The sequence below is a fragment of the Sinohyriopsis cumingii genome, chromosome 3 (genome assembly GCF_028554795.1).
Source record: "Sinohyriopsis cumingii isolate HCF-2022 chromosome 3, ASM2855479v2, whole genome shotgun sequence".
NCBI lineage: Eukaryota > Metazoa > Mollusca > Bivalvia > Unionida > Unionidae > Sinohyriopsis > Sinohyriopsis cumingii.
The window spans coordinates 82,089,598-82,115,957 of record NC_142963.1 but is presented as its reverse complement, the minus strand read 5'-3'; the positions used below and the strand labels follow the sequence as shown (position 1 = coordinate 82,115,957).

At 34.6% G+C, this 26,360-nt stretch overlaps 1 protein-coding gene across 1 annotated transcript in view; it reads right to left on the bottom strand.

Moving 5' to 3' along the window:
- LOC149803199 (uncharacterized) overlaps positions 1-26,360 on the bottom strand; it is a 141,185-nt gene that overhangs the window by 94,370 nt on the left and 20,455 nt on the right. The window contains exons 6-10 of the mRNA XM_089953903.1: positions 25,773-25,829; positions 23,150-23,271; positions 15,917-16,022; positions 11,364-11,540; positions 896-946 (exon numbers count right to left, since the gene is read on the bottom strand). Of these exons, the coding sequence (XP_089810029.1) occupies positions 896-946; positions 11,364-11,540; positions 15,917-16,022; positions 23,150-23,271; positions 25,773-25,829 (513 nt within the window). The remainder of the gene's footprint in view (positions 1-895; positions 947-11,363; positions 11,541-15,916; positions 16,023-23,149; positions 23,272-25,772; positions 25,830-26,360) is intronic.

Sequence of the window (26,360 nt, the reverse complement as noted above, 5' to 3'; positions counted from 1 at the left end):
CGAGTTTCAGGGTTTTGATGATTAAATGGCCTGTACTGCTGTCACAAAATGAAAGGCAAATTCACTGATTATCAACATAGGAATCACCTAAATATCAAACTTTCCAATATGTGTCAAGTTATGATGTTTGTTCAGCCAAAACACAAAATTAAAATTGATTGATGTTGATCTTAGTTGATCTATATGAGAATTTTAGCCTTTATTATTACCGCTCTTCATGAACACGTAAATTATGCTGGTTATGCGCCTTGTACAATTAAACATGCATACCTTTTTAAAAATTATGAAGTCTGTATTTACCTTTATTTAATTTCGTGTTGGAGAAATCAGAAAATATGCATATGCAAAATAATAACAAAATCAATCATAGTACTTTATAACAGTTTAATATCTGTCGGGTCACTGAAACTTATTTTCTTTACGAGCCTATGTCTTAGGACATGGAAAAAAATTACAGTAGTCAACAAAAAGACCTAAAAACTGTCAAGTTTACACATTGGCCAACAGATAAGCCGACCCCCCCCTTCTTCCAGGCCTATATTTTTTCCTAAATTATTCGGCTTTTACGTGAGTATATACAGTACGAATAAAAGGAAGAAAAGCATTTCAACTGATAGCTTACAACTGGTCAGCATTTTTATTTCTAATGTTGCATTCATAACAAACTATGATATTTGGGCACATGTCCACATGCCTTCCTAGAAACATATCATTAAACTGGTTGTCTTAATTAAAAAAATGGTTGTCTTAATTAAAAAAATTATAAAAATTAAATAGGAATTGAAGATAACACGATATAAATGTCATTCGTTAAAATATGAATAAATGTGCCAATAATTACTGCAAGGTCATACAAAGGGCTATTGTGACCTTACACATTACAGATTGTGTCTACCTGCTGCAGAGTTCTTCCCAATCATCTCCTGCTGCAAGAATAGCATCATAGCTGAAAAAAACAAAACAAATTTTGACAAAATATTTATCACACAATATTGATTTATACTGTATAAATGGTCAATGGTTATTTGTAAACTGGAAGACAATTCTGATGACATTATTTTGTGTTTTGGTCACATTCCATTTCTGAAAATAATAGAAAAGTGTGTGGAACAACTTTAAGTTATGTCTCCTACCAGCAAATAGTGGTTCCTCACTTCAACACATTAAATTCACTAATAATAGATTCATAACCATACTAACTTATTATGCATTCCATTTTCATTTAATATTATTGGTTTCACAGACTGTATCTCAGTTACTATTATAATCTGAGACAGTGTATTGTGAGGGACCACTGTTTTTGAGTAGAGCCACTAACTTTGCAATATAAGTATGCTATATCTTATATGTACATACGGAATTATAACATAAATTTCTTTGAGTCATAGTATTTAAGTCATTCTCAGCAAAATTATTTGAATACTGCTGTTTGTGTCATGTAAACTACCTTAAATAATTTTTATTTTATAATAACTTTAATTATTATCTGTGCAATCCATTCAATACAATTTATTGGAAAGAAACTTATGTTTCTCTGGGAATACTTATCCGATCACATCAACTTTAGGAATATAAACTTACTACCTCCTGAATCCAATCCACCAATAAAGAAGAAATTGGTATCTTCCATCTATATCATATCATATATACAAAGGCTGGTAAAAATTACCCATTAACTCCCCTTGCCAACACAAATAAGGATGTTAACATGGCAGTGAGGTAACACAATTTATATAAATATTTGCATTCTTCTTTAAATACATTCCCAAATCATATTAACATTAGGTGAATAGGTAGAAGGAAGAAGGAATGCTGAACATCCCACCTAAACTCCTGCCATCCTTAGAGGGACGAAAGGTTCAAATCCCAATGTGAAAGATAATCCACTCTCCAAACTTGAAAGCAACACAGCTGATGGTCAAATGATTCATGACAACTATATCCAGCTAAGAAAAATTATTATTGAACTGTTTTATGAGTGAATCCATAAAAGCACTGACTATGCCTAAGTCTTGATTTTAACTGGATCTGGGCAGCAACAACTGGACCCACCAGATTCAAATTTATCCCTACAAAGCAAAATCTTGAGAAGGTTGACTCTGCATGCCAGCCAATGGATTTTGTTATGTCATGAATTGTGATGTCATGTTTAAAGGTGAGACCTTGCAGAGATCACTCTCATTTCATAACATGAAATTGTCATGAGGCTATCATGATCTTTTGAGACTTCAGAGTATTCGAAGTGTATAACCCATTTCAGCCATGTAGATAGGGTTTGAGGGATGATATCCTCTTTCCTGACATTCATTGGCAGAAAGAGCTATTTTCTTCTTCCATGACTTTTCCCTGCGCATTTCATGTATTGTAACCCTTTACCTCATAGAGCATAGTGACAAAGTGCAGCATGCTATAAATAGAACACCTGTTGCCTAGTCAACAGCATACGCATAGGCCTGCCTGTGAATTGTTAAGCAATGTAGTGATGTTACGTTTAACAGCAGTTTTAACCATTTTACATTTTTGGTACACATCTATTATATGCGGAAAAATTTAAGAGTAAATCCGATTGTTATAGCTGTGTAATTATTTTTCATGGAAGAAATTTTTATGTGCTTTAAATTCGAGAGAGAACTCATTCACCGTCATGTCAGTGAGGCCGCATGACCAACCATAGCTGCCATTTCCCATACTCTAAATTTACATGTTTTTCGTCTGTGTCTACATCACTAAGTCATCTGAATTTGATAATCTATAAAAACTAATTGCTGCCTACATAAATATCAGAGCCTTTACCTAAGTTATTGAATCTTTCATAGTTGTGATTCCAATCGTGAAAACTTCGTAAGTACTGAATGAAATCCTGCTTGTGAACTGTTAAGCAATGTAGTGTATGTTACGTTTAACAGCAATTTGAACCATTTTACATTTTTGGTACACATATATTATATGTGGAAAAATTTAAGAGTAAAGTCCGATTGTTATAGCTGTGTAATTATTTTTCACAGAAGAATTTTTTATGTGCTTTAAAATTGAGAGAGAACTCGTTCACCATCATGTCAGCAAGGCCGCGTGACCAACCATAGCTGCCATTTCCGATACTCGAAATTTACAAGGTTTTCATGTGCTTCTACATCACTAAGTCATCTGAATTTGATAATTTATAAAAACTAATTGCTGCCTACATCAATATCAGAAACTTTACCTAATTTATTGAATCTTTCGTGGTTGCGATTCTAATCATGAAAACTTCATAGGTACTGAATGAAATCCGTGGCTGCCATTTTGGAGAGTGGAGATTATGACCCAGTTACTTTAAATAGCAGATATCGACGAGTGCATGAATAGCAACCACGTGATCTGATGTAATTGTCATTTGCAGAAATGAATGTAATATCTAATGGGGGGGGTTTCCCCGAAGGTGGCGCTACGAAAATCAGTTTAAAATGGCTGATGTTTACAGCAGGCATCAAAAGGCGCTTCCATGTGAATCTTGTAGAGGCGTCAAAAGGCGCTTCCATGTGAATGGAGTAGAGGCTTCCACAGACGCTTGTATGAGGTAAAGGGTTAAGGGCATGGTCATTTTTCTCAATGAATATACTGATTCGGAACATATAATGACTCTATAACTGCCCAATGACAACAGCATATTCTTGACTACAAAGTCTGGTTGCAAAATGAGGATTGCAGATTCATCCAATCTGAACTGAAGATAGTTCTTGCCTGCTGAACATAGGAATGTAACTTGGTCACTATGAATGCTACAGCTAAATCTATCCCAAAACATGTTTGGTATGATGTACAGTAAAACCTGTTATAAGCAACCACCTGTCACTTCTGACGACAAACGTAATGCATGGATCAATTTTATTATATAAACACTCTGTCATGAGCAACCACCTGCTGACCAGCAACTGCAATGTTTTGGCAATATATGCATTTCAACACTGCTATGAATGACTGCATCACAAAAATGGGGATAAACACCACCAACCTTTATTTAATCTCTGTAACAATGACCGCTTATATTGTTATACAAAAAAAAGCCTGGCTACTGATATCTGACATTTTTTGGGTATATTTATGTTTTACATTTTCTTTTGTAAACCAGACTAAAGTACATGTAGATTATTCCAGCACTTAGCCTGGTTCTCAGCCTTATCATAGCTACTACTGATATGTAATGAGTAGGACCCAGTATCCAGCTCTATGAACAACTGTATCACCAGAAAATACACCACTGACCTTTATTTAATCATTTTAATCATTTGTAACAACAACCACTTCATTAGTAAAGACTGTTCTGATAAAAAACAAACAAAAAGAACCACAAAAAAATAAAGAATTCTGGATACCAGCAGCTGATGCTTTAGCCCATAAACCAGGCTAACGTACATGTCGTGAATTGCCATTGTAGTGCTGAAATTAAGGTAGTGGTTGCTTATATTGTTTGTCTTTGGAGTTAATCTGTACTGCCTGGGGGTGAAATATATCTTTGTCTATTAAACCATAATGAGAGAATAGCTTCCAGGATTCGATTGACAGTATTAAAGGCTTGTGATGTTTTTTTGTTTTTTCCCCCAATGTTTAAATGATTAGATCTCTATCAATAATTGTTGTCGACTCAAGTTGGGGTGACCAGGTTACTCATGTTGTTTTTAAAGTTAATCCCTGTATATCTTCTTTGAAGCCATCAACTTGTCTCTTAGTAAATGATTCTGTTCTGGCTGAGATAACTGTTTCTTTTTATTTATTTAATTGTTAGATAAGCAAAGCACATGTGTATAGATTTTTAATATTTTCCCAAAGCCCAATCAAAACTGACTTTACAGTCAATATTACAACTGAGAACTAATAATGTTAACACCATGTACTTTAGTAACAATGGACAAACCTCCAACCAAAAATAGACAAACTTTAAAATACGAATTAATTAATGCATCTGAAAGAAGTGAAAAAAGAGAAGACCACTCAAAAAAAAGTGGTCTAAACTTCAGTAAACAAATTTAGGGCATTATAAAGAAAAAGGAGTAAATCAGAAATGATTTCATAAACTAATACACGTACATGTGATCTTCAAATGTAAATGTGTTGTTGTTGTTGTTGTAGGACTAAACACCATTTTTCAACACAAGATAGGCTATAAATGGCAGCCAGTATAAATGATGGAGAAAGAACCCTGGAAAACTCCAGAACGAACCCACACAGACAGAGGTGAGATGACCGTGATCGGTAATGGTGAGTGCTTTAGACGACTTGGCCATTTGGGGCCCAGTAAATGTAAATGTGATTTCATATTTAATAATAGAAATATATCTTTCTTGCAATATAATTTTGTTTAAAATGATTGCATACAATATTTTAGCAAGAACTATTAATAAAGAATAAAATATAACATATGTACAGTGGTTTTGCTTATATTTGCAGTTCTGACCACTTAACTTCAGTATTTTCAGTATCAAGGCTGTGGGTGGGTAGTAACTGATAGTTTTGGTTGGAGCCATTCAAGAGGAATTCCTGTCATAAACCAACTATGGTTGCACCAGTGACATAGAAATGATCATACTTCATTTGTGATCTTGACCATTTGACTGAGTGGACTGGTAAATAGGTCCAGCAAGGTCATCTGTAAGAGATGCATGAAAAGACAGTCTTACTATAATCCACTTCATGTGCAGGGAAATCATATGAGACTGAGATTTGTGATAAACTCTATACAATCCATGATTTGGCAAAGGCTCATGGGCTTATGTTTAGAGCAAATGGAAGAACTCAAACTGGTTAATATTTCCTCGGTATGTGAAATGAAGAAATTGTCATGACACAGGGTGGATAGGGACAATGAAAGTACACTACTTCCTCAATAATCTGCACCTAGATAAATCATGAACCTACTTATAATGCAGGGGCGGGCATGTATCCCATATTTTTTCTAGAAAATGCAAAAAAGAATTGAACTTATCTGTTGAAAATGAAGGAAATCTCTATCAAAACTGGTAAACTAAACCTGATACATTGCTCTTTTCATTATCAAAAACAGCGGTGAGGGTCCAGAAATCAACATCACAAAATTCTCAACTAATAATAAGTCCTATACTTTGTTACATTTTTAAAAAACATTCTGTCATTGAAAATGAAACTGATGCCTACTGGTGACAACTGTTTAAGAAATAAATAGCAATGAAATAAGTTTTGCCAAGTGAAATTTGTGCTAAGTCATACATTTTAATTTGGTTTCAGCATAACCATCATAAATGTGATATACATTCTTGTATTCAAAGACGAAACATGTAAATATACTGTCACAGCCATGTCCATGGGTATTTCTGTGAGAACCTAATAAATTGCCAACTGTGTTTTGATCTCTGATTTGTAGATGTATTTAGTACATTGCTGCATTCAATAAAAAGCAAATCTGCTTTGTATTATCATGTTAATTATGTATATTTATCAAATCAAAGGGAATGGAATAAATAAATTAAGTTAAAAAACATACAAATCCTATTTGTGTAAGAGCTGGCTGCAACTGTCTAATATTTAAATTGACCACTTCAACACTGTTATAAATATTATAGTGTAAGTAACAATTCTATGCTTTTGGACCCTGTTGTGTGCATGTTATTAAGGGAAAGGAATATATATCAGTCAAACTAAGTCTGATAGAAAACTCATCACTTCTAATGAAGAGTCAGATCAATCATGCTGTCTCCATCTTGAATTTCAGCAGAACTATATAATGATGGAGGCATAGTAACCAGATATACTGCTGCATTAGGTATGTCATGAGAGGAGAAGACTAAAGAGGTGGGGGTTGGATGAATGAAATTCACAGACCCTCTGAAATTACTTTGATGACTCACTCATTTTGTGGAAATAAAATGATAAAATGACATTAGAAATGTATATGTCTGGCACCCCAGATAGGTTGTCTGCAGGTGGTTGTGGTGGCAAGTTAACAGCAAGAGTTAGCTTAAGGGATAAGAAACCCTGTATTTTACCGCCTTTATAAGACTGCGCCCTAAACTGGTTGTGTTGATGACTTCTGACATTTGTTTCTGTTTGGGATCAAAACTGATTCTGCTTCAAGAATAATCCCATCTTTTTTCTCCACCTTTCGAGGCAGAGACTGACTGGACTTAAATGACTACGGAGACTGCATGGCAAGTTGGAGGGGCAGTTCCTAATATGCTGGTCTCTTAATTTGCACACTCTTGCCTCCAAAGAACAACAGTCATTGGTGTCATTCTCAATGTCAGGGCATGATGCAGTTTGTAATTAAACAAGCATCACATTGTGCTAAGTCCAAGTTACCAGAGGCAGACAGAATATTCACCAAAAAATTATGTTAATTACTCTCATAATTCTGGCTGGTGACTCCAGGGAGTTATTCTCATGCCAGATGATCACTTAAAGACCAAGTCTATGGAACTACATGTTGCTCTGTAAATAATTCTCACAATTCTTGCTGGTCAAGAATGCTCACTCCATGATTTTCATGAGTTGGAAAATCATTAATGAGGCCTCATCCAACATCAAAAAGACATGACTATATACATACTGACTGCCACCAAATTTTAGTCTAAGGCCAGGAGGTCAGTATTGAAGGTGTCCGAATGTGTTCTGTACCAGCATGATGAAAACATCAATTGTACTTGATGTTATGAAAAGAAAACCTTAGAATTGCCTAGATCACATATTCTGCTTGACTTACTGTCGTCAGTGTCAGTGATTTCTCTGACCTTTGATGACTGCAAAAGCAGATGAAAGGATGAAGCACCTTCCTTGTAGTCAAGATGATCAACTGAGATGTTGACCTTATAGGCCTGTGTGAAGGTAAGAGATGGAGCGCAAGATGAAGCTATGAACACCCAATAAAATTCTACCACATTACTGGATCTGCCTATGTCAAATCTTCAGGATATATCATAACACTTACTGTGTGTGCTGTCCTAGTGAAGTTCTGCTTCCATTACTGCAAATAATGCCCAGCAGTATGGGAGATACATGTATCTGTAATTATCCACTTCTGGCAACTTCATAAGCCTGTATGTTTTATGGGTTGCCAACAAGACCATTCTACAGTCACAAGGCATGTAATAGGGATGACTAGACAGATTGGCTGGCATTTTATAACTTACCATATTATATGATGCATCATTAAGATCCAGTAGAAACATCATGTGCCTGGACTTATGATGGGGGTTACTTACACCCACTGGGCTTCCTACAAAATGGCAGGACACATTCCCATCTATCACTGTTAGAAATGGATTAAGGGACAAAAACTTCCCTAAATTAATTAACTGCATTGTTGCCTACTGCAGCAGTGCCTTGCTCCTCCACATTACAAATTTCTAACCTTAAGAGGGGAGGACCCCAACCATATCCCCACTAGGTTTGCGATTGATTTCATCTTAGGATGAATACTCAAAACATCTATCTTCTCAAAGTGAGATTTACCTCTTTCTTCTGTGTTTTTGATACCCTTCCACATAAATGTCTACAAGGTATCTTCTGACCACATGGCACATACAATACATGTCAGCAAAGAAGTACACTTAGTTCAGGTGCAGCATATATTGTTATATATATTTGATTTAATTTAATTGTGTTTGCAAGTTTTTAAAAAAATTATATGTTTGATTTCATGTGATGTGATGTGATGCGATTTGGATTTTTAACGTAGCTTTAACAATTTTTCAGTCATATCGCTACGATGTCTGCAATGTCACAGTTTATAGTGATGTCTAGCACTAGGGCATCATGCTGCAGACATGTAGCATGATGTCCCACCCAGTCACATTATCCTGACACCAGGCTGACCAGTCCTAACACTAACCTCTTAATGCTGAGCACCAAGCGAGGCAGCTGTTAGTACCATTTTTGTAAGTCTTTGGTATGACTCATCCGGGGATCAAACCCATGACCTCCCGCATCTGAGGTGACGCTCTAACCACTAGGCCACTGGAGCGGTTTTTATTTTCATTACATGTCAATGTAATGTAATTTTGTTTACTAGGAATTTGATATTTTCCAGAAAATTCAGTTTGACCTGAATCTTTTCATAAATACCTAATAATAGAAACACTGTTTCTATTTTTGACTTAGTTCCTGGCCTTGATTGGGGGTCAAGTAAACAACTTCTTTTTATTCATTTTTGGTGTGTGCATGGTGGTGGTGAAATCGAGGCTGTACTGTGCTACATGCCCTTAAACTTGTAGAATTTTCTAAATCTTTCTAGAATGTGATCACATGACCCTTATCTGGGAATCTGTTTTGCATCTTGAGTTACTTTTTAACCATTGTTTATAGAGATATTTTGTCAGTTGGGCCTATACATTGGAAAGTGTGTTTGTGACCAGTTTGGGAATTACATTTTAAACTTTATTTGAATTATTTAGATCCTAAAAGATTAATTCTTTCTCCTGAAAATATCTGAATGCTCAAACAGAATTCTTGGACAAAGACATTTATTTAAATTTTATTCTGAAAATCTCACACTGGAATATGATTGACTGTGGAATTAAAATAAACTGTAAACAATATAACACCATTCTGATTACAGTATACGTCATCACCTTCCATCTTGGATTCTTTGTTGGGACTCGAACTTGAATTCATTAGAACATTTCATTAATAGGACTTCTAAGATTTAAATCCTGGATTATTCTTGGATTATTTTTGGATTTGATTCTTAAAACAGTAAGTTCTTATTTTTTCAATTTTTATAGTGTTTTTCCAGGGAAACAAATTATTTGTTAAATTTCTAAAGCTTGTTGTTTTTACTCTTTCTTTTGTTACTATTTATTCGAGCCTAAACATGTAACATAAGAATATTACACCTGTCCTCATTTGCCTTGAATTTCTTACACTAGGATGTTGTCTTGTCATGTTTTAATTAAATGATGAGTACAAAAAAATAATAATGGAACAAATTAACAACTCAACAAGTTAATAAGTCACAAAAACAACACCTGTTACTAAATGAGTGAGTGAATAACAGGCAGTCAGCATGAAAACATGAATCACAGCATGCATCAACTTTACCTTGTTGAAGTACATGGTCAGAAAAAATAAAGTCCATGAGTGTGCCAAATTCATAAAAAGTTGGCCAAAATAATAATAAAAATTATTACACAATAAAAACCAGAGATAAAAGCAGAATCTTCAGGAGGTATATAGTACAACATTGTACTAAAGTAAAAACTCAAAACTAATGACATATGGCGGTCGCAAGGGGAGGTAATGGGCAAGAGTTACTGCCCTTTGTCATCTTTTGAAAAGGCTGGGTGCATGATATAGCAAGCTTACATTTCAAAGATTTATGTGGTTGGGAAATGCATTTGAATGAGAAACATATCCGAATTGTATTTTTCTTAGTAGGATGGAAAATTATTTTGATTTTGGAGACAATTTTTACATCTGATACTCTTAACAAATTTTAATTTGTATGTAAACTCTTTAAAAATTTATGCAAAAAATGTAACTTCACCTAGCAAAATGAAATATATAATAAAAAAATAGTAATAAGCACATCAATGAAGCTATTATACATCATACAATTTCCATAAGCATAAAATATTCTCAAATTTAACAAGACAGTATTTTACATGTGTGCTCATTTTAAACAAAATTTATTTGCGAGCCTTGGTAAACAAAAGATTGAAATTATTCAATGATTTTAAAAAATTTCATGTGAAATGAAAACAAATTATGGTTTTATTTATCACATGAAAAATTACAAACAATGATGTTATTTTACCAAGCCACAGAATATACCTCAGAGCAAAGTGGAAGTAAGTGAAACATACTACAGTCTACAGTCTAACCTGCACATAATGACCACACAGGAAACCAAATGAAACTGCTTTTTATATACAAGAGATCATTATATACAAGTAAAAGTCATGTAGGCATACTGAAAGGTAGTGTGTAGGAATGAATTGGAGCACACACACACACACACACACACAAGTATTTTAAAGTGAGTGTGGGTTGATATGCCTTTAAAAGCGAGACAAGACCCTCATGACAGCTGGTCACTAAATACAGTGTATCTTGTGCCAGAAGACGGAGAATAATTGATACTGGCTGGTGGTCACCATATACTGGCAAAATATATTGGAAAACTGGAGGGGACCAGACAGTTTTTGTTGCTATGAACAGCTGGTTACTGTATGTGGGTGGATGCTAAACCATGTATGTGTTATTATGTATAATGTTGGTACTAGATATCTTTAAAAAATCAGCAAAGTTTCAAGTTCTAATATGCTGAATTTACTGAATATGTAAAAATTAATTATGTGCAAAATGTTATGGCTAACAGTTCTTTAAATATGAAGTAGATTATGTTCTACATCACTCACGCAATCATAGGTGCATCATCATGGGCACTTGAGCCTTTAATCATGGAAAAATCCCACTGCTTGTAAATTTCATCTCTCTCCTCTATTCCATATTTTTCTGGGAAAACAGGGCGATGTTTTCCCTTTTCTATACCACGTTTCTCTATATATAATTTCCATTTCTCTGTAAAGCATTTCCTGAAATAAAGCAGATTAGATTTTAGTGGCAAGGTGACTTTATTGGCAATTTTTAAAAAAAACTTTCTGTAATATCAAGAATTTTCACCTTTAACTTTGATCATGAATACACTGTTATCTTATTTTAGAGTCACACTGATTTCTTGTCTTGTTTCTAACTTCTTGACTTCATTTGAATAAACAAAAAATCATTTTGTCAACCGTTATCTGTTACTGTAGGACAATGTATCTGCCTTCTGGGACCCCATATGAATTCAGTAACCTTGAAATTTCTTACACAAAAGTGCCAAACTAGACTAAAATAGTCACACCCGTCATGATGATTGAATTATGAAACTCCAATGTCAGAGATGAAAGATGACTATAACTGTGTGATGGGGAGATTGGAATGTCACAGATGCAGAGGAAGTGGCAGTGATCAAATATATATATTTCATTTTTGTTGAACTACATTGTTAAAGAAATATAATATGCAGCACAATGAAACATTATACAAAGGACCAGAAAACTAACAGATAAACAGAATATTTTTAAAAGGCCAAATTTTTAAAAGCAAAATTATATACCTGAATTCTATGGCATTGTGGGTCTTAAAGTTTGCAATCAGTGAAATAAATAAATAGAAACACTGATTATCAAGATCTATGTCTATTTGTTGTTCTTTGCTATATTAAAATGCATTTAATTTCCAATTTAAATCAGATGACTGCAGGAAATGATTGATAGCAGACATGTAGATTCCAGGTTATGCAATGGGAATTACTCTGATATCTTGGTAATACTGAAAACAATTTTTTTTTATGATGGCATATACTTGTCCTAATGTTGGGAACTTGATGCATATGTTGCACAAAGTGTAAATGAACTTGAAAAACGGATGCTACATCCATGGCACCAATTCTGCCACCTGTGCTGACCAACAGAAACTTATTACAAGGTTCCCATGCTTTTCTAAACATAAATTTCCAGGTCATTTCCAGGGTTTTTCCAGGATGAAAATAAGTTTTCAAGGTTCACATATGACCATTACTGAGTGGAATTAAAGAACATTTTGGATTATAAAACATGCATTTTCTAAATCTAAAGATGTTTTTCTTTCAAGACTTTCTAAACATCTAAGTCAGAAAAGAAGATCATGTACAAAACCACAAAATGTATCACATGAAACAAGTTTGATTATATTCAAATAAATTGGCAAGTAAAGTCATCTGAATGTTCAGAATAAAAATTCTAACTTTATTTTGCTGACCTACATTACGTTGCTAAGTGGGAACAACATAATGAACATACATTAGTTTTGTTTCCTTTCAAACCTTTAATTCTAAAGAATTCTAAAGCAATATGTATTTGCATCTTATGGAAAGTAAACATTTCCTATTACATTATAAGAAAAACGTGGTAGTCATGTGATACAACAAAACTCCAGAAGTTATTCTTGGAATACATAAATATCGATAATGTTGTGTTGTTTCATTTTTGTATTTTTATTAAAACCAGTATATAATATTTTGTTTTCTTTTTTCTCTACAACATTTGAAAATGTGGGTTGTTAGATTTGTGTACTGATATGGCTAGCAATGCAAATTGAGAGTACCAGGTCACATTTCATCAACGTCATAGTTTCATCATGTCTTCCAGCAGATTAAAGACATAATGATTTTAATACTCACAATTTTTGAGAAAATAAGTAATTTTCATATCTATTTCATGCATGTATCACTCAATCTAACAACGTTTAATGTTTGCTAGGCCATCCAGTAAGTGGCTACACTTTGCCACCACCATGTTGGCCTCTTGTGATGCTAGAGTGGTTTTCATAGCTTCCACATAAGGAAAGATACAGATATCAAGCTGACTTTGAAAATAAAAGTTTACTAGATGAATCTAATCCACTGAGTGTTTGGATTGACTCAGCATATATGTTTATTGCAAGCAACCAAATGGTCCATACTGTACCCTATGAATATTCTGGTTAGAACTCGATAAATTGAACTTGTGATCAGTTTAGTTATGACTCAATTATGTGATTGTTTCGGGCATCAACTGCTGGCATTAAATTCACAGGATTTTCCAGACTGTCATCAATATTTGCAAAATTCCAGGACTTTTCATGGTCAGGAAAAAAGTTATCATTTCTTCCGACTTATTCCTGATCTCTTGGTAGCGTGGGAACCCTGTTATTAAAGAGAATCATCTGTAATGACCAATGACTGGAAGAGTGGCACCAGGATTGTCGCTGAGAATGGAAAACCAATATCAGCATGAATATGTCAACCTCAGATGATTTAAACAGCTCCCAGTGTTCCAAAGAAAAATGATAAATCATGTATAACAAAGTTTTAAAGTCAACACCTGTCAATTATGACAGCCACCAGAAAGCAACAACCATCCATACTTCACATTTTGACGCTTATGTGATTCGATCTCTGGATTCTTGATAAATATGGTAATCATGTGATCTGACTCTTGCATAATATCATGGACAATATCAAACATCAAACTGGTTTACCGATTTGTTACAGTGATAGCAATTTTAAGACAAACCATCTTAAAAGGGCATAGTTATATCTTACTCTGATATGATGACATCTGGTCTGAGTACTATATGTTGTGATACACTTAAACAGCCATGCTACCATATAAGCTACAATCAACCAACCTTTCAAGGCAGAAACACAAATAAAATTGACCAAAAAATTAGTTTTGCTGAAACTTCAAAGAAAACTGATTACTTCTGAACACCAATCATTCTATATGACAATACAAAGCAAATGAAAAACACATTCAGTCTCAATCATTGTTCTCATTGTTCTACTGTGGCTACTTCAATAACACATGCACCTTTCATCAAAGCAAACTGAAAACAATCTTCAATAAATATTCAAAAAACATCAAAGGAATTCAGCACCTAACTTAAATAAATGCAATGGAATCTGGTGAAATAGTTGCATTTTCCAAAGTGAATGTAAAATTTTTATTGTGCTATGAAAGTTTCCTTTTTACAGGAAAAATGTTTATGCTTACAATCACTACCAACAGTGCAAAATGCAAATTAAATTTCCAATCTTTTGAAACCATCAACATCTGGCCATCAAGTCACTTTTTAATTTGTTCACATTTTCATTTCCCTATGAATAACCTCATCCCTTGAGTAACCTAGGCAAGATGATAGCTGTCTCCAGCTGACCAAAATCTAGGCCAGTTTAAGTATATATACATGTAGCATATAAACAACCATTGCCACGTGTTATTGGTGACAGCAGCATAGTGACATGTTTAGTAACACGTTTGTTGACAATGTGATACTGATCAAATGAGGACTACCACTTTTTATATATGTGTTATTTGAGTCTTCTAATGGGATGTGACTGATGAATGAATTTTAAAACATGTGATCTATACTTTAATTCATGCATTTTCATATACATGTACAGTAATTAACTCATTATGGACTGTACTACACAAATGTAAGGTGTCAATATACAAGTGTATTTCAAAAAGTTTTGTATTCAATTAGTCAAAGGCACATATTTTTGAGCCCACTTTTATTATTCCCCCCAACTGAATCATTTTTTTTGGGTATATGCATACTTTTCTTCAGTTAACTGACTTGGTTGGTTATAACATGGTTCGATCTATAACACTGCATGGTTCTATGGGCCCCAACCACCGTTTTATAGCAGGGTTACACTGTACCATGAAATGAAACATGAAATAACATTAACAGCCAAAAATGTACACAATTTATTACATATCTGCTGAAAAAAAAATCATTTTCAAGAATTTCTTTACAACAATGTTTCATCAAGTTCTTTTAAGTTTTGAAATGTATAGCTCACTTAAACTGCATTACATACGATGACTTTTCACACTTAAACTGCATTACATATGAATTTTCACACTTAAACTGCATTACATACCATGACTTTTCACACTTAAGCTGCATTATATACCATGACTTTTCATACCTAAACTGCATTACATACGATGACTTTTCACACTTAAGCTGCATATGATGACTTTTCACACTTAACTGCATTACATACGATGACTTTTCACACTTAAACTGCATTACATACCAAGACTTTTCATACTTAAACTGCATTACATACGATGACTTTTCACACTTAAGCTGCATTACATATGATGACTTTTCACACTTAAACTGCATTACATACGATGACATTTCACACTTAAACAGCATTACATACCCTGACTTTTCGCATTTAAACTGCATTATATACCATGACTTTTCACACTTAAACTGCATTACATACGATGACTTTTCACACTTAAACTGCATTACATACCATGACTTTTCACACTTAAGCTGCATTACACACAATGACTTTTCACACTTAAACTGCATTACACACCATGATGTTTTAATCTCTTCCTCCATTGCACCTTGCTTTTTCACATAGTCAAGAGCTTCTGACAGTGTTACCAGTAGGCCCTTACCCCATTCTCTGACTGGAAGAGCTGAAGTGCAACAACAAAAATGAACCATTAGCTATTTTTACTTATTAAATTAATGTAAATAAAGAGAGCTGGGATGAACCACTTTAGTTACATCATTCTTATTATTAAAGCAAAAAATGTAGCATTATTATTTTAAAAAATTCCATATAACTCAAAACTATGCATATATATTTTACCTAGGTTTTATTTGGATAAGTTATGCAATTATGCAAAGGACTATTTTTACTAAAATTGTATACGTATTCAAGACTGATGCAAAATGAGTTGTTAAGTATAAAAGATCCTTCAATACAAAAAAAAAATGTACCATACAATCTAAGAACAAAAGAAATACCCAAACACATCAATTATAGTAGTATGGTAATAATGGTTTTGGATCTTTGTTACTGATCTAGGTCAAAGACCCCATGATTTTGTTCTCACATCACACGTGAACCTGCCAAGCAAAATTACCATTAGGCACTCTTGCTAAAGAAAAGTCATGTGGAGCAGAAGACTGTAACCTCTGTCAGTAAACAAACAAACTGCTATTATTGTATTACTCGATTGTGAAACCATATGTGTAGCCACACAAGTGAAGTTATTATAAGACACCCCAATGAAGCCATAGCTAGGCACTGGCAAACATTTACTTGATTTCACTTTTGTAAATCAAGGCTGTTAATGCCCCCATTCCATATCTGTGTTCAGCCATGTCAGTGTTTTTTCTATTTCCACCAACATGGTGTCAAACTCAGTCTTGCTATAAGCTAAGTGTTTCATCCTCAATAGCTATTGAATACTGCTGTGTAATTGCAATGAGACTGCTTTGTGCCACCTCAGGAAGTTCTGAATAAACACATATTTGTCAATGCCACCATTGTGAGAGTATTTTACCAGCACTGCCTGTGACACCAGTTGCTATTTACATACTGCCAACAACAAATCTGACTGATATACCTAGGACAGTTGTGCTGGTCAGAATTTCAGCAACACCAAGGCCAACACTAGTTACAGCACAAATGGTATCTACAGCCACACAAATGTATTTGTATTGCATAATTAGCATGGTGTTCATATTACAGCTGTTGTTCCACTTCAATTATTTTTTTCATGTAATTTGCTTTGTGGGTCCAGCACAGCTCTTTTATCAATATTGTCATTGTGGAGACTAATGGCTCAACAGGCTGACCTTGTCCAACTGCAATATGTGCATGTACTTCCAACCAAGTAATTTTCTTTCAGCCATAGAAAATATATTTCCATAAATTGTGTGTTAATTTAGAAACACATTGATGATGCCTTTGCTTTATGCGAATAGCAATTATTTTTCATCCAAGAACTGTTATGTGGATAAAAGTGCATCCTTTCTGATTAACAGTCAAGATCTGTCTCTTCTTAGATGAGTCAATGATGGTTGAATATAAATGCTAGGGAATGTAATCATGGTTGATTAGGCTGTGAATTTCACTTCATCATTGCAGAAACAGTCTTCGGCTGATTTCACACCTGATGCTGACATCTCTTTTTGCCAGCATTTTCACCTGCTAATGCTTTGACTCCAAGCTGACCTCAAATTGGTAGTAGCACATCAGGTGATCCCAATGAATGATTTCTATTTTACATTTTGCTTTGATTATATTTGAGCATACATCAAGTAAGAGTTTAACGTTAAACTCTTATAATTGAAATTTCAATTATTCGTTATGTTATTTTGTTTGCATCATTAAAAAATAGAAATCTTAATTGAGCGTAGTAATACATGTTTAGGGTTTTTCTGTTATGTAGCTATATATAGCACTTGAGATTGTCCTGCTTGATCGTAATAAGGTCATCATAATACCAGTCGTTCAACCAATGGAAGCCAAATTTATTCAATATTTTTTATAAACAATGTAAGAATGTTGTTTTTCTTTAATGCTTACTTCGTGTCTGCCTTCACTGGCAGTGTTTATCTTATGCTGTACACGTGACTCTATTTATAGAAGTGGAAAAGTAGTTCTCCTTACAGTTCATACAGAAATGAATGCAATTCATTCTGATCATGTGGTAACATTCTGACCAATGGAAATGTTACTTTCCTGTACCAGCTACTACCATTGCAATTATGGTCTGATAACACCACTCTTAAAGTAGTTATCCAGTGACAAAAGGAATACAATTCCTATAAATGCTAGTATTGGCTGTTATTTGATCCAACAAATATGTCTGCATATTCTGCAACATCATCATTACATTCAAAATCCATCACATAAAACAAATCTTAAACACAAACACCAAAGACAGTAATGTAACCTTATGGAAAGATGTAAAATACTTCAAACTGAATTTCATCTCTGATAATTAATGATGTTTTATTATGATTTATGAAAAATTAATAACAAACAACTTTGGTTTTGTTGATATATGATACTGGTAACAAAATAGCTGTTACTTATTATTTATCAACATTAGCATTCCACCTCACCAATCTTGAGTTCTGGTTATGATAAACAAGTATGATCCAGACTTACACACCTTTAAGATTTCAAGTGAATGAAAAATAAGTCAACCATTTGCTAAGGTTATGACATCAGTTTGTTCTTGTGTTCCACTTATATTTGTTTGAATTTGACTATATGAAGTTACTATGCATAGTGGTGAAGACACCTCTGCAAATTTTTCATCCATGTATTGCTTTCTTGTATCATCAGCATTGTCAACATAGTTTGTGATAGACAGAACCGATAAGCCCAAGGCCCTGAATGCCCTGATTTCAGGCTTTTTTTAAAAACAGCACCTTGCATCTTCTAAACAACATTCTGAATGTCTAAATTTTCCAGTCTGATCTTGTTAAATTACAAGCTCAAAGGGGTCAATACCAACAACAACCCAGCTGGAACTGTCCTGGTGCTGTAGCATCTGTAAATGGTAATAGAATTTTTGTATATTACCAAGTGTACTTTTTAAGTGACAAGGTAAGATCAACAAGTACACATGGTGTTGGTCAACACTTGAGTGTATGTAATGTTTTGAAAGTGAGATGTCCAGCTGTTGTTGTCCAGTACCCTGGGTTAAATAATCAGCAGATGCTTTTGCAACTATAGCAGCCCTAGCCACCAACAATGCTGGAATGGCCTGGAGTAAGGTAAATATTCCATCATCTTTTTGCACCTGTACAACCTCTGACTTTGATAACTTTAATGTCTAAGTATTCTCTTCTTGGGCTACATTAAGCTGATTAATAAGTTGTGTTTGGGGATAATTAACTTTAACTTAAGCTAAATTTGTCAGAGAAAGCCTAAATGTGACCCTTCAATCATTTCATATTGCACTCCTTTTTTGCAGGCTGTTTTGAGCTAAGGTCAACTTTAACTTCACAATAGGACATTATTATTTGAATATATAACAGACTCTTGCATCGACAACACCCATGGGTATCACTCATCCATGTACAACTGTCACTGTGTTTAAATGTCAGGTCAATCTCTTATGTACAGTTGCATTATCAATGTCACAGGCTACAAAATCATCTACTGAAACACAATGAGTTATCTGCAGAAAGCCACTCCCCCCAACTGTTGTGATCGAATTTTAAGCCAACTTTAATACATGCACATGTACGTCTCAAGTGTGAGTGACTGACCAACATTGATCAGTGTATGAAAAGTTACATAAAATTCTAATTTTGTTGATGAGATTATGTTCCTCGAGGTAGCACTAGAGTTGTACTTACAACCAGACATTGCAACACAGCATTAATTTTGCAAAACAATCACCTCAGAATTCATCATCAGTGTTGTACAAATGAAGTTCATCGTATACATCATTAGCAGCATGAGTAAGTTTTTATATCAATGCACTAAACATCCCTGGGTCCATGATGTCATTGGTGAGCAAATATTGATGTTTTGCTCATTATCAACTTCTGGTGCATTGTTGCCCATGTGAACCAACCAAACAAGTACATGTATATCCAACTGACCAACAAGGTCTTGGGGGTCACACAGTCCACCAAAGCCTTGTCCTTTCTTTGGTTTGGAAAGTTTTTCTGCTGGAGGCACAGATATTTGTTGCTCTTGAAAGGGCACATTGCAGTTCCTGTAGCTGTGGCATTTCTTGTCCTTGATCTTGGGCTCAGAGAAAATCTTTCCAGTGGTGGTTGGGCTTGGTATGAGGGTTTAGTTTCAGATGAAAAACATAACTGTATTCAGTAACATAGTTTTGGGGTCAGGTTTCGGGTTCAGGTATGCACATTCTGATATATTCTATCCATAATTTTTTACCCTCTTGAGTGCTTTTCTTTCTCTATGCAGTAACCACTTTTGCAAAATATTTTTGCTATCATTAATGGCATATCCATTTCCAGTAAAGTCTCTGAATACTATTTTTCAGTGTCCATATGTTTAGGATTTGTCTTTTATGATATTTTCAACATATGATCTTTCCAGTCAAGGGTCTGTTAACAGCAGAATGCATGGCATTCACTACGATTGCCTGGCAAGCTAGTTCTTGAAAGTATGTGTGTGATTTGGATTTTTAATGTAGCTTTAACAATTTTTCAGTCATACTGATACGATGTCTGCAGTGTGGCAGTTTATAGTGATTAGCACTTGGGCATCATGCCACAGACATGTAACATGATGTCCCACACAGTCACATTATCCTGACACCAGGCCGGCCAGTCCTAACACTAACCTCTTAATGCTGAGTGCCAAGCAAGGCAGCTGTCAGTACCTTTTTTCGTAAGTCTCTGATATGACTCGGCCAGGGATCGAACCCACGACCTCCCACATCCATGGCGGACACTCTAACCACTAGGCCACTGGAGCGGTTCTTGAAAGTATTTAACTGGTGTTTTCATCTGTGACTTGTACTCAGGTGGTACTTGTGTAATATTCATAATTGCTGCTCTGATGTCGGCACTGAGTGCGTGGATACCTTTTGCGATCACACCAATTTCCTCCCCAATTTCTCATATATTACCTTGGATTTGTGCAATTGCCTCTGGCAAGCATCTAGTAGTCTCTGTGGTTGCTCTGATGAACGTTTTTTTTATATATCTTTGATGTGTTTGGTTGTCTTAACAACTGAATTAAGTTCCTTTTCTGTTCCCATCATCACTGACAATTGTGCTGCAATTTTGCATGTGGGTTCAATTAGTGGTGCAATTTGTTCAAATCATACTGTATCTCTGACACATTTGTGGTTGGCTGTTATATTAAGATCAGTTCCAGGTGTTCACATACATCTTTACAGCATCACTCCGCATACTCTGCTATGGTATCACTGGTGGATTTAGACATTACATTTAGCATGGTCATTTAAATTGTTATGTACAGACCCACATGATACTTAGATCCTGCATCTGCATGTCCATTAAAGTCAATAGTGAGGAAACTATATGGGTCTCAGGTGACCATGCAAACATATTCTAAAAATCATCTCATGAGTGGGCAGCTGCACAGAAAGCACAGTGAATGTCTGCAAGGCCATGTGTGTCAATGCCATTTAATATCATGAAGATAAAACAGTTACATCAGATCACTTAAGGCACATTGTGTTACTTAGATCAAGTGTGTGTTTTGTGTCAGAATATTTTCACTGGTTTGTTGAGGTGTTCAAGTGCTGCATTGTTTTACATAACTAAATTAGTTATGCTTTGGTCAAGGTCATTCAATGGCCAGATGTTCATTGACTGTTTAAAGTAAATCAATGGAGAATGATGACAACATCTTCAATGACTGAAGCATTTTCATAAAATACAGAACATGGCTGCTCATCTGCTGATGACACAATCATGTACAGGCAATTAAATGTTAACCATCTCATGATCTGCAGAATATAGCCAGGCCAAAGATTAGTATGTGTACAGAGTTTGGAAACATTTGCTTTCACAGATTTTCCATTGTTTTACTGAACATGACATTATTCATCATTTTGAAGAAATCTTTTTTTTTCTTGCCTTTCTGTGCACATTTGTATTCATCTGCATATAAGGCACCATCCAGATGTGGGGGACCTACAGCACATGAATCCCCAACCATAAATAGATCTGCAGGTTTCATATGTGAACAGCATAGGTGAGCTTTGTACAGGTTGTAGATTCAGAACCAGTTTAATACATTCAGTAAACTTACAACTGGCCTTGTCCTCAGTCTCCAACTGGTATATTATGACAACCATATGCAGGTCACACAAAATGATCAACCTCAAAAATGTACCTGATGTCGCTTAAGTTACTCATGGATGTCTACATATGCAGGACTGATCCAATGAAACTTGCCAATGAGCATCCTTTACATCATCTTAAAAACTGATAGAATTTTCACCAACAATAATTTTAGTCATTTTTCACACTGAGGGTTGTCAACTTAACCATTTCATGATAGGCATGCCAGAATAATCAAGAAATCATTATTTCTTTATTGAGAATTAAAGACACGCCATTGTAGGCTATATTTTCAAGATTTTGTCTTTATACAAGAGCCAATACTATTTCACTGAAACACAGCTACCATTCAAACATCAAAAGCAAAATCCTGCCAGCATTCTGTCATTTCCTAGCAACTGTTATAGCTGTTTGATGACCATGCAAGTAGCAGGAACATAGAATCTTAACGTAAAAAATGTACATGACTGTTGGAGCACGAAAATCATATTACAGTAACCAATGTATCAATGTCTAGTACTCTTCAGGATGAATGCATGTATCTATTTCCATGACTGTACAAGCAATTGCATCTCCAAAGCTGACCTAAATGTAAAAATTGTGTACATTATCACTGCATTATGTATCACTTTGCATGCTTCATACATAAATCAACTATCATGATTGTGGAGGCAATTGTACCTGACATACTGACCTAAACAAAAAGGTGTATACTAGCTCCACCACTGCCACTGACTACAATATCATACATGTATGAAAAGCTCTCCTGCAAGCTGAAAATTATTTTCTAGTCATGATGGCCAAGAAATTTTATAACAAATATTTTGCTGAAAAATATGTCTTTCTTACTGACAGCACAATCATTTATCATACATGACTTTGAAAACATTAATGACAATAATGATTATGTCACTACCATGAAAAAAATCAATCTGTTTAAGGTGAATACAAAAATAAAAATCAATCAAATTTAAAATAAGGTAATGTCTTCTCTCACCCTGGATGGCATATGCAGTGAATAAGGCAGCAACCAGGCCTCCAAGGTAGCTTGCTGGATAAGTATGGGTCCTCCTACTCAACTCCACACTGACAGCTATCAAGTCTTTGAGCTCTTTAGGCCTGGTATCAAAATTGCATGAGAAATTTTAAATATTAAACAATGAAATAAATACCCCAAAAATCTTTAAAACTCTTTATATGTAATATGAAATTTAGTTTTTATAATTTCCACTTTTGCAAATGCCAGTCAACCATACTTGAAAAAACCTTGTATTATGCTAATTATTGCTCAGAGAAGAGAAAAACAAAAATGTATTTCATGTACTTGATAATGTGGCAGAAGAAATATAAAGCTTGGATCCAGTAGTGCTGTTAAGAGGAAATGTATTTAAATACACAACTCATAGTACATCTTTGACTACAGTCCAAATCTGGGACTCAAGTACCTGACAAAATGAGGACACAACTGCAAGTGACAATTTGGAAGATGTACTTCTGATTTATTCATTTAAGATGAATTTGCCATATGGCAACTACCAGGAATTTTTTTTCTCATGTATTAAATATATGTGACAGCTGTAGACAATACTATTTTAGAAACAGCAGTTGAGGTGGCTCAGTGTTTGGTGTGCCAGAACTGTGACCAAATAGGTGCAGGTGTGATCAGTCCATGTCAGCTACAATGGTACATCCTTGGACAAGGACCCTAACTCCAACTGCCATAGCACTAAACAAACTACCTGTGTTGATGTGCTGCAAAACAGCTTCCACATGACCTATATTTTTAACTGAATGATTTTGCAAGCTATACTACATGGGGCTTAATGAAAGCAATACCAATGTTAACTCAGATATTTGCCTTTCCATTTCCACAGTGCAGTCTTCATACTTCTCTACCACTGAATACTACCAACTCATTTTTCTATATGATTGCACCCCATGGCTAAAGTCCTGCTGGTTGGCCAGTTGTTGTTGTTGTTGTGGGGTTTAACGACATTTTTCAGCACACGATAGGCCATACATGGCGGCCAGTATTAATGGTGGAGGAAGAACCCGGGAAAACCCTGGAAAGAACCACCGACCCACGAGAAGCTACTGGCAAGCTTTCTCACATACCCACATTGGCTGAATCTGAGACTCGAACCCACGCAGACAGAGGTGAGATGGCAGTGATCCGTAATGGATAGCGCTTTAGACCACTCGGCCACTCGGGGCCCCTGGATGGCCAGAATGATACAATATGCTGAATGGAATACTGTGTTCTGACTGGTATCCAAAACTGATGGGCAATCTATATCTTGTTACAACAATATTTCTAAATGATTCTAACATATGTGCAGATTTTATTGTGCATATGAACAACTTCACTTTTCTTATCAATCAGAAAAGTATTAATATTTTGTATTGGGATAAAAAAAACACAAACGCTGATGATTCTAATATTTCAAAATATCATTAGATGTAAATCACTATATATAAACATTCTGCATACAGATGGTACTGAAGTGTGTAAATATTTTCTTGATAACAATCCTAATAACAGCACACCATCTAGTGAAGATATTTGTAAAATAATAAAACTTATCTTGGAAAATAATTATTTTAAATTTAATAATACAAATTACTTCCAAATAATGGGTACGGCAATGGGTAATCCTATGACTCCTTCATATGCTTCCCTTTTCATGGGGAAATTAGAAAAATATTTTCTTCAAAACAAAAAATTTAATCCATCTGTTTGGTTTAGATTTTTAGATAACATCTTTATGACCTGGAACCATTCATCTGAAGAACTAAAAAAATTCATTGATCGCCTAAATCATTAGCACTCGATGATTAAATTTACTTATACTGTATCTAGTATGCATGTTTCATTTTTAGATGTAAATATAATAAAAAATATTGATAACACTATCTCTACAAATATTCATGTCAATTTATTATTTTACTTAATATTTGTATTCAAATTCACAAAACTGACAAGAAAGTGGTGGGTAGGCATATTCTTTGACCTGGCTAGAGATAGTACCATCAACAACTACAGATTCAAGCAATCAAGACTGAGTCATGTCTGCCACATCAAGTAATCAGTTCCTAAATTTGGTACCCACTGCAGCCATAGTACCAAGATATCAAATGACCATAAAGTTATATCTGACAAAGGAAAATATGCACTGTCAGTGAAAGTTGCAATCAGAAATATATGTAGTCTCTAGCAGATTTAATTTGGTTCTTTTTAAAAGAATGCTCAATTTCATACAAACATTCAAACTATTAATATTCCACAAAGATTTTATACAGACAATCTTTCAGACTTGATAAAAACTGACAGTATTGTCATGTATATGAATACCCATTCTCAATATATAACAGTTGTATTAGGAAAATGAAACAATCAAAACCATGTTTATAGAACACAGGTGCCCTACCACTGTACCTAAAAAGTGACCTCGTTAAAAGACCTAACTAACCAGACTGTTGAAATTGATGGACAAGTTTATCACCTTATTAATGTTGTTGACATGTTTTCATTGTTACAAAAGTATCATAATTTGAAAAGTACATTTCTACCTCCCACCACCACCACTCAGCCAGAAACAAAGTAAATAAAATTAGCATACTTAGAATAAAACAGTCCAATACACATTGCTCTCATTGCTGCTCCAGGAACAACAGCTCTGAAACATATATAGAAAATGAAAGTAGAAGCATCTAAGCATAATACAAGTGAATGTCAGTACAAACTTGTCAAATCATTCACATATAATAATATGACTATACGTAAAATCAGCCTCCTCAATACTGCATAATACAGGACTTCAACTATGACTTATTCACAGAAGTGAAAAGGTAAACCATATTTTAAGCCTGTCCCTTTCTTTGCTGTAACATTTATTTCAACTTTTTCTATACATCAATATTTCATATCTGCACATGAGTGTAGTACTTAGAAACAAATAAAAAGAAACCTGAGAAGTTAAATCTTTTTTAAAATTATGTTTCTACGAGAATATTTACTTACTCAATTACATTAACATTAGGAAATAAACTCCTCTACCATTCAATTCCAGCAATCCTTTAAAGTTGAAACTTTCATCTTTTTTGGTCCATTTCCCATACATACAAACAGAAGACACTCTTATACGTTATCCATCTTACCCATCTTGTTGTGTGCCAGTTTAAACTGACCAATACACTGAGGATGCCTG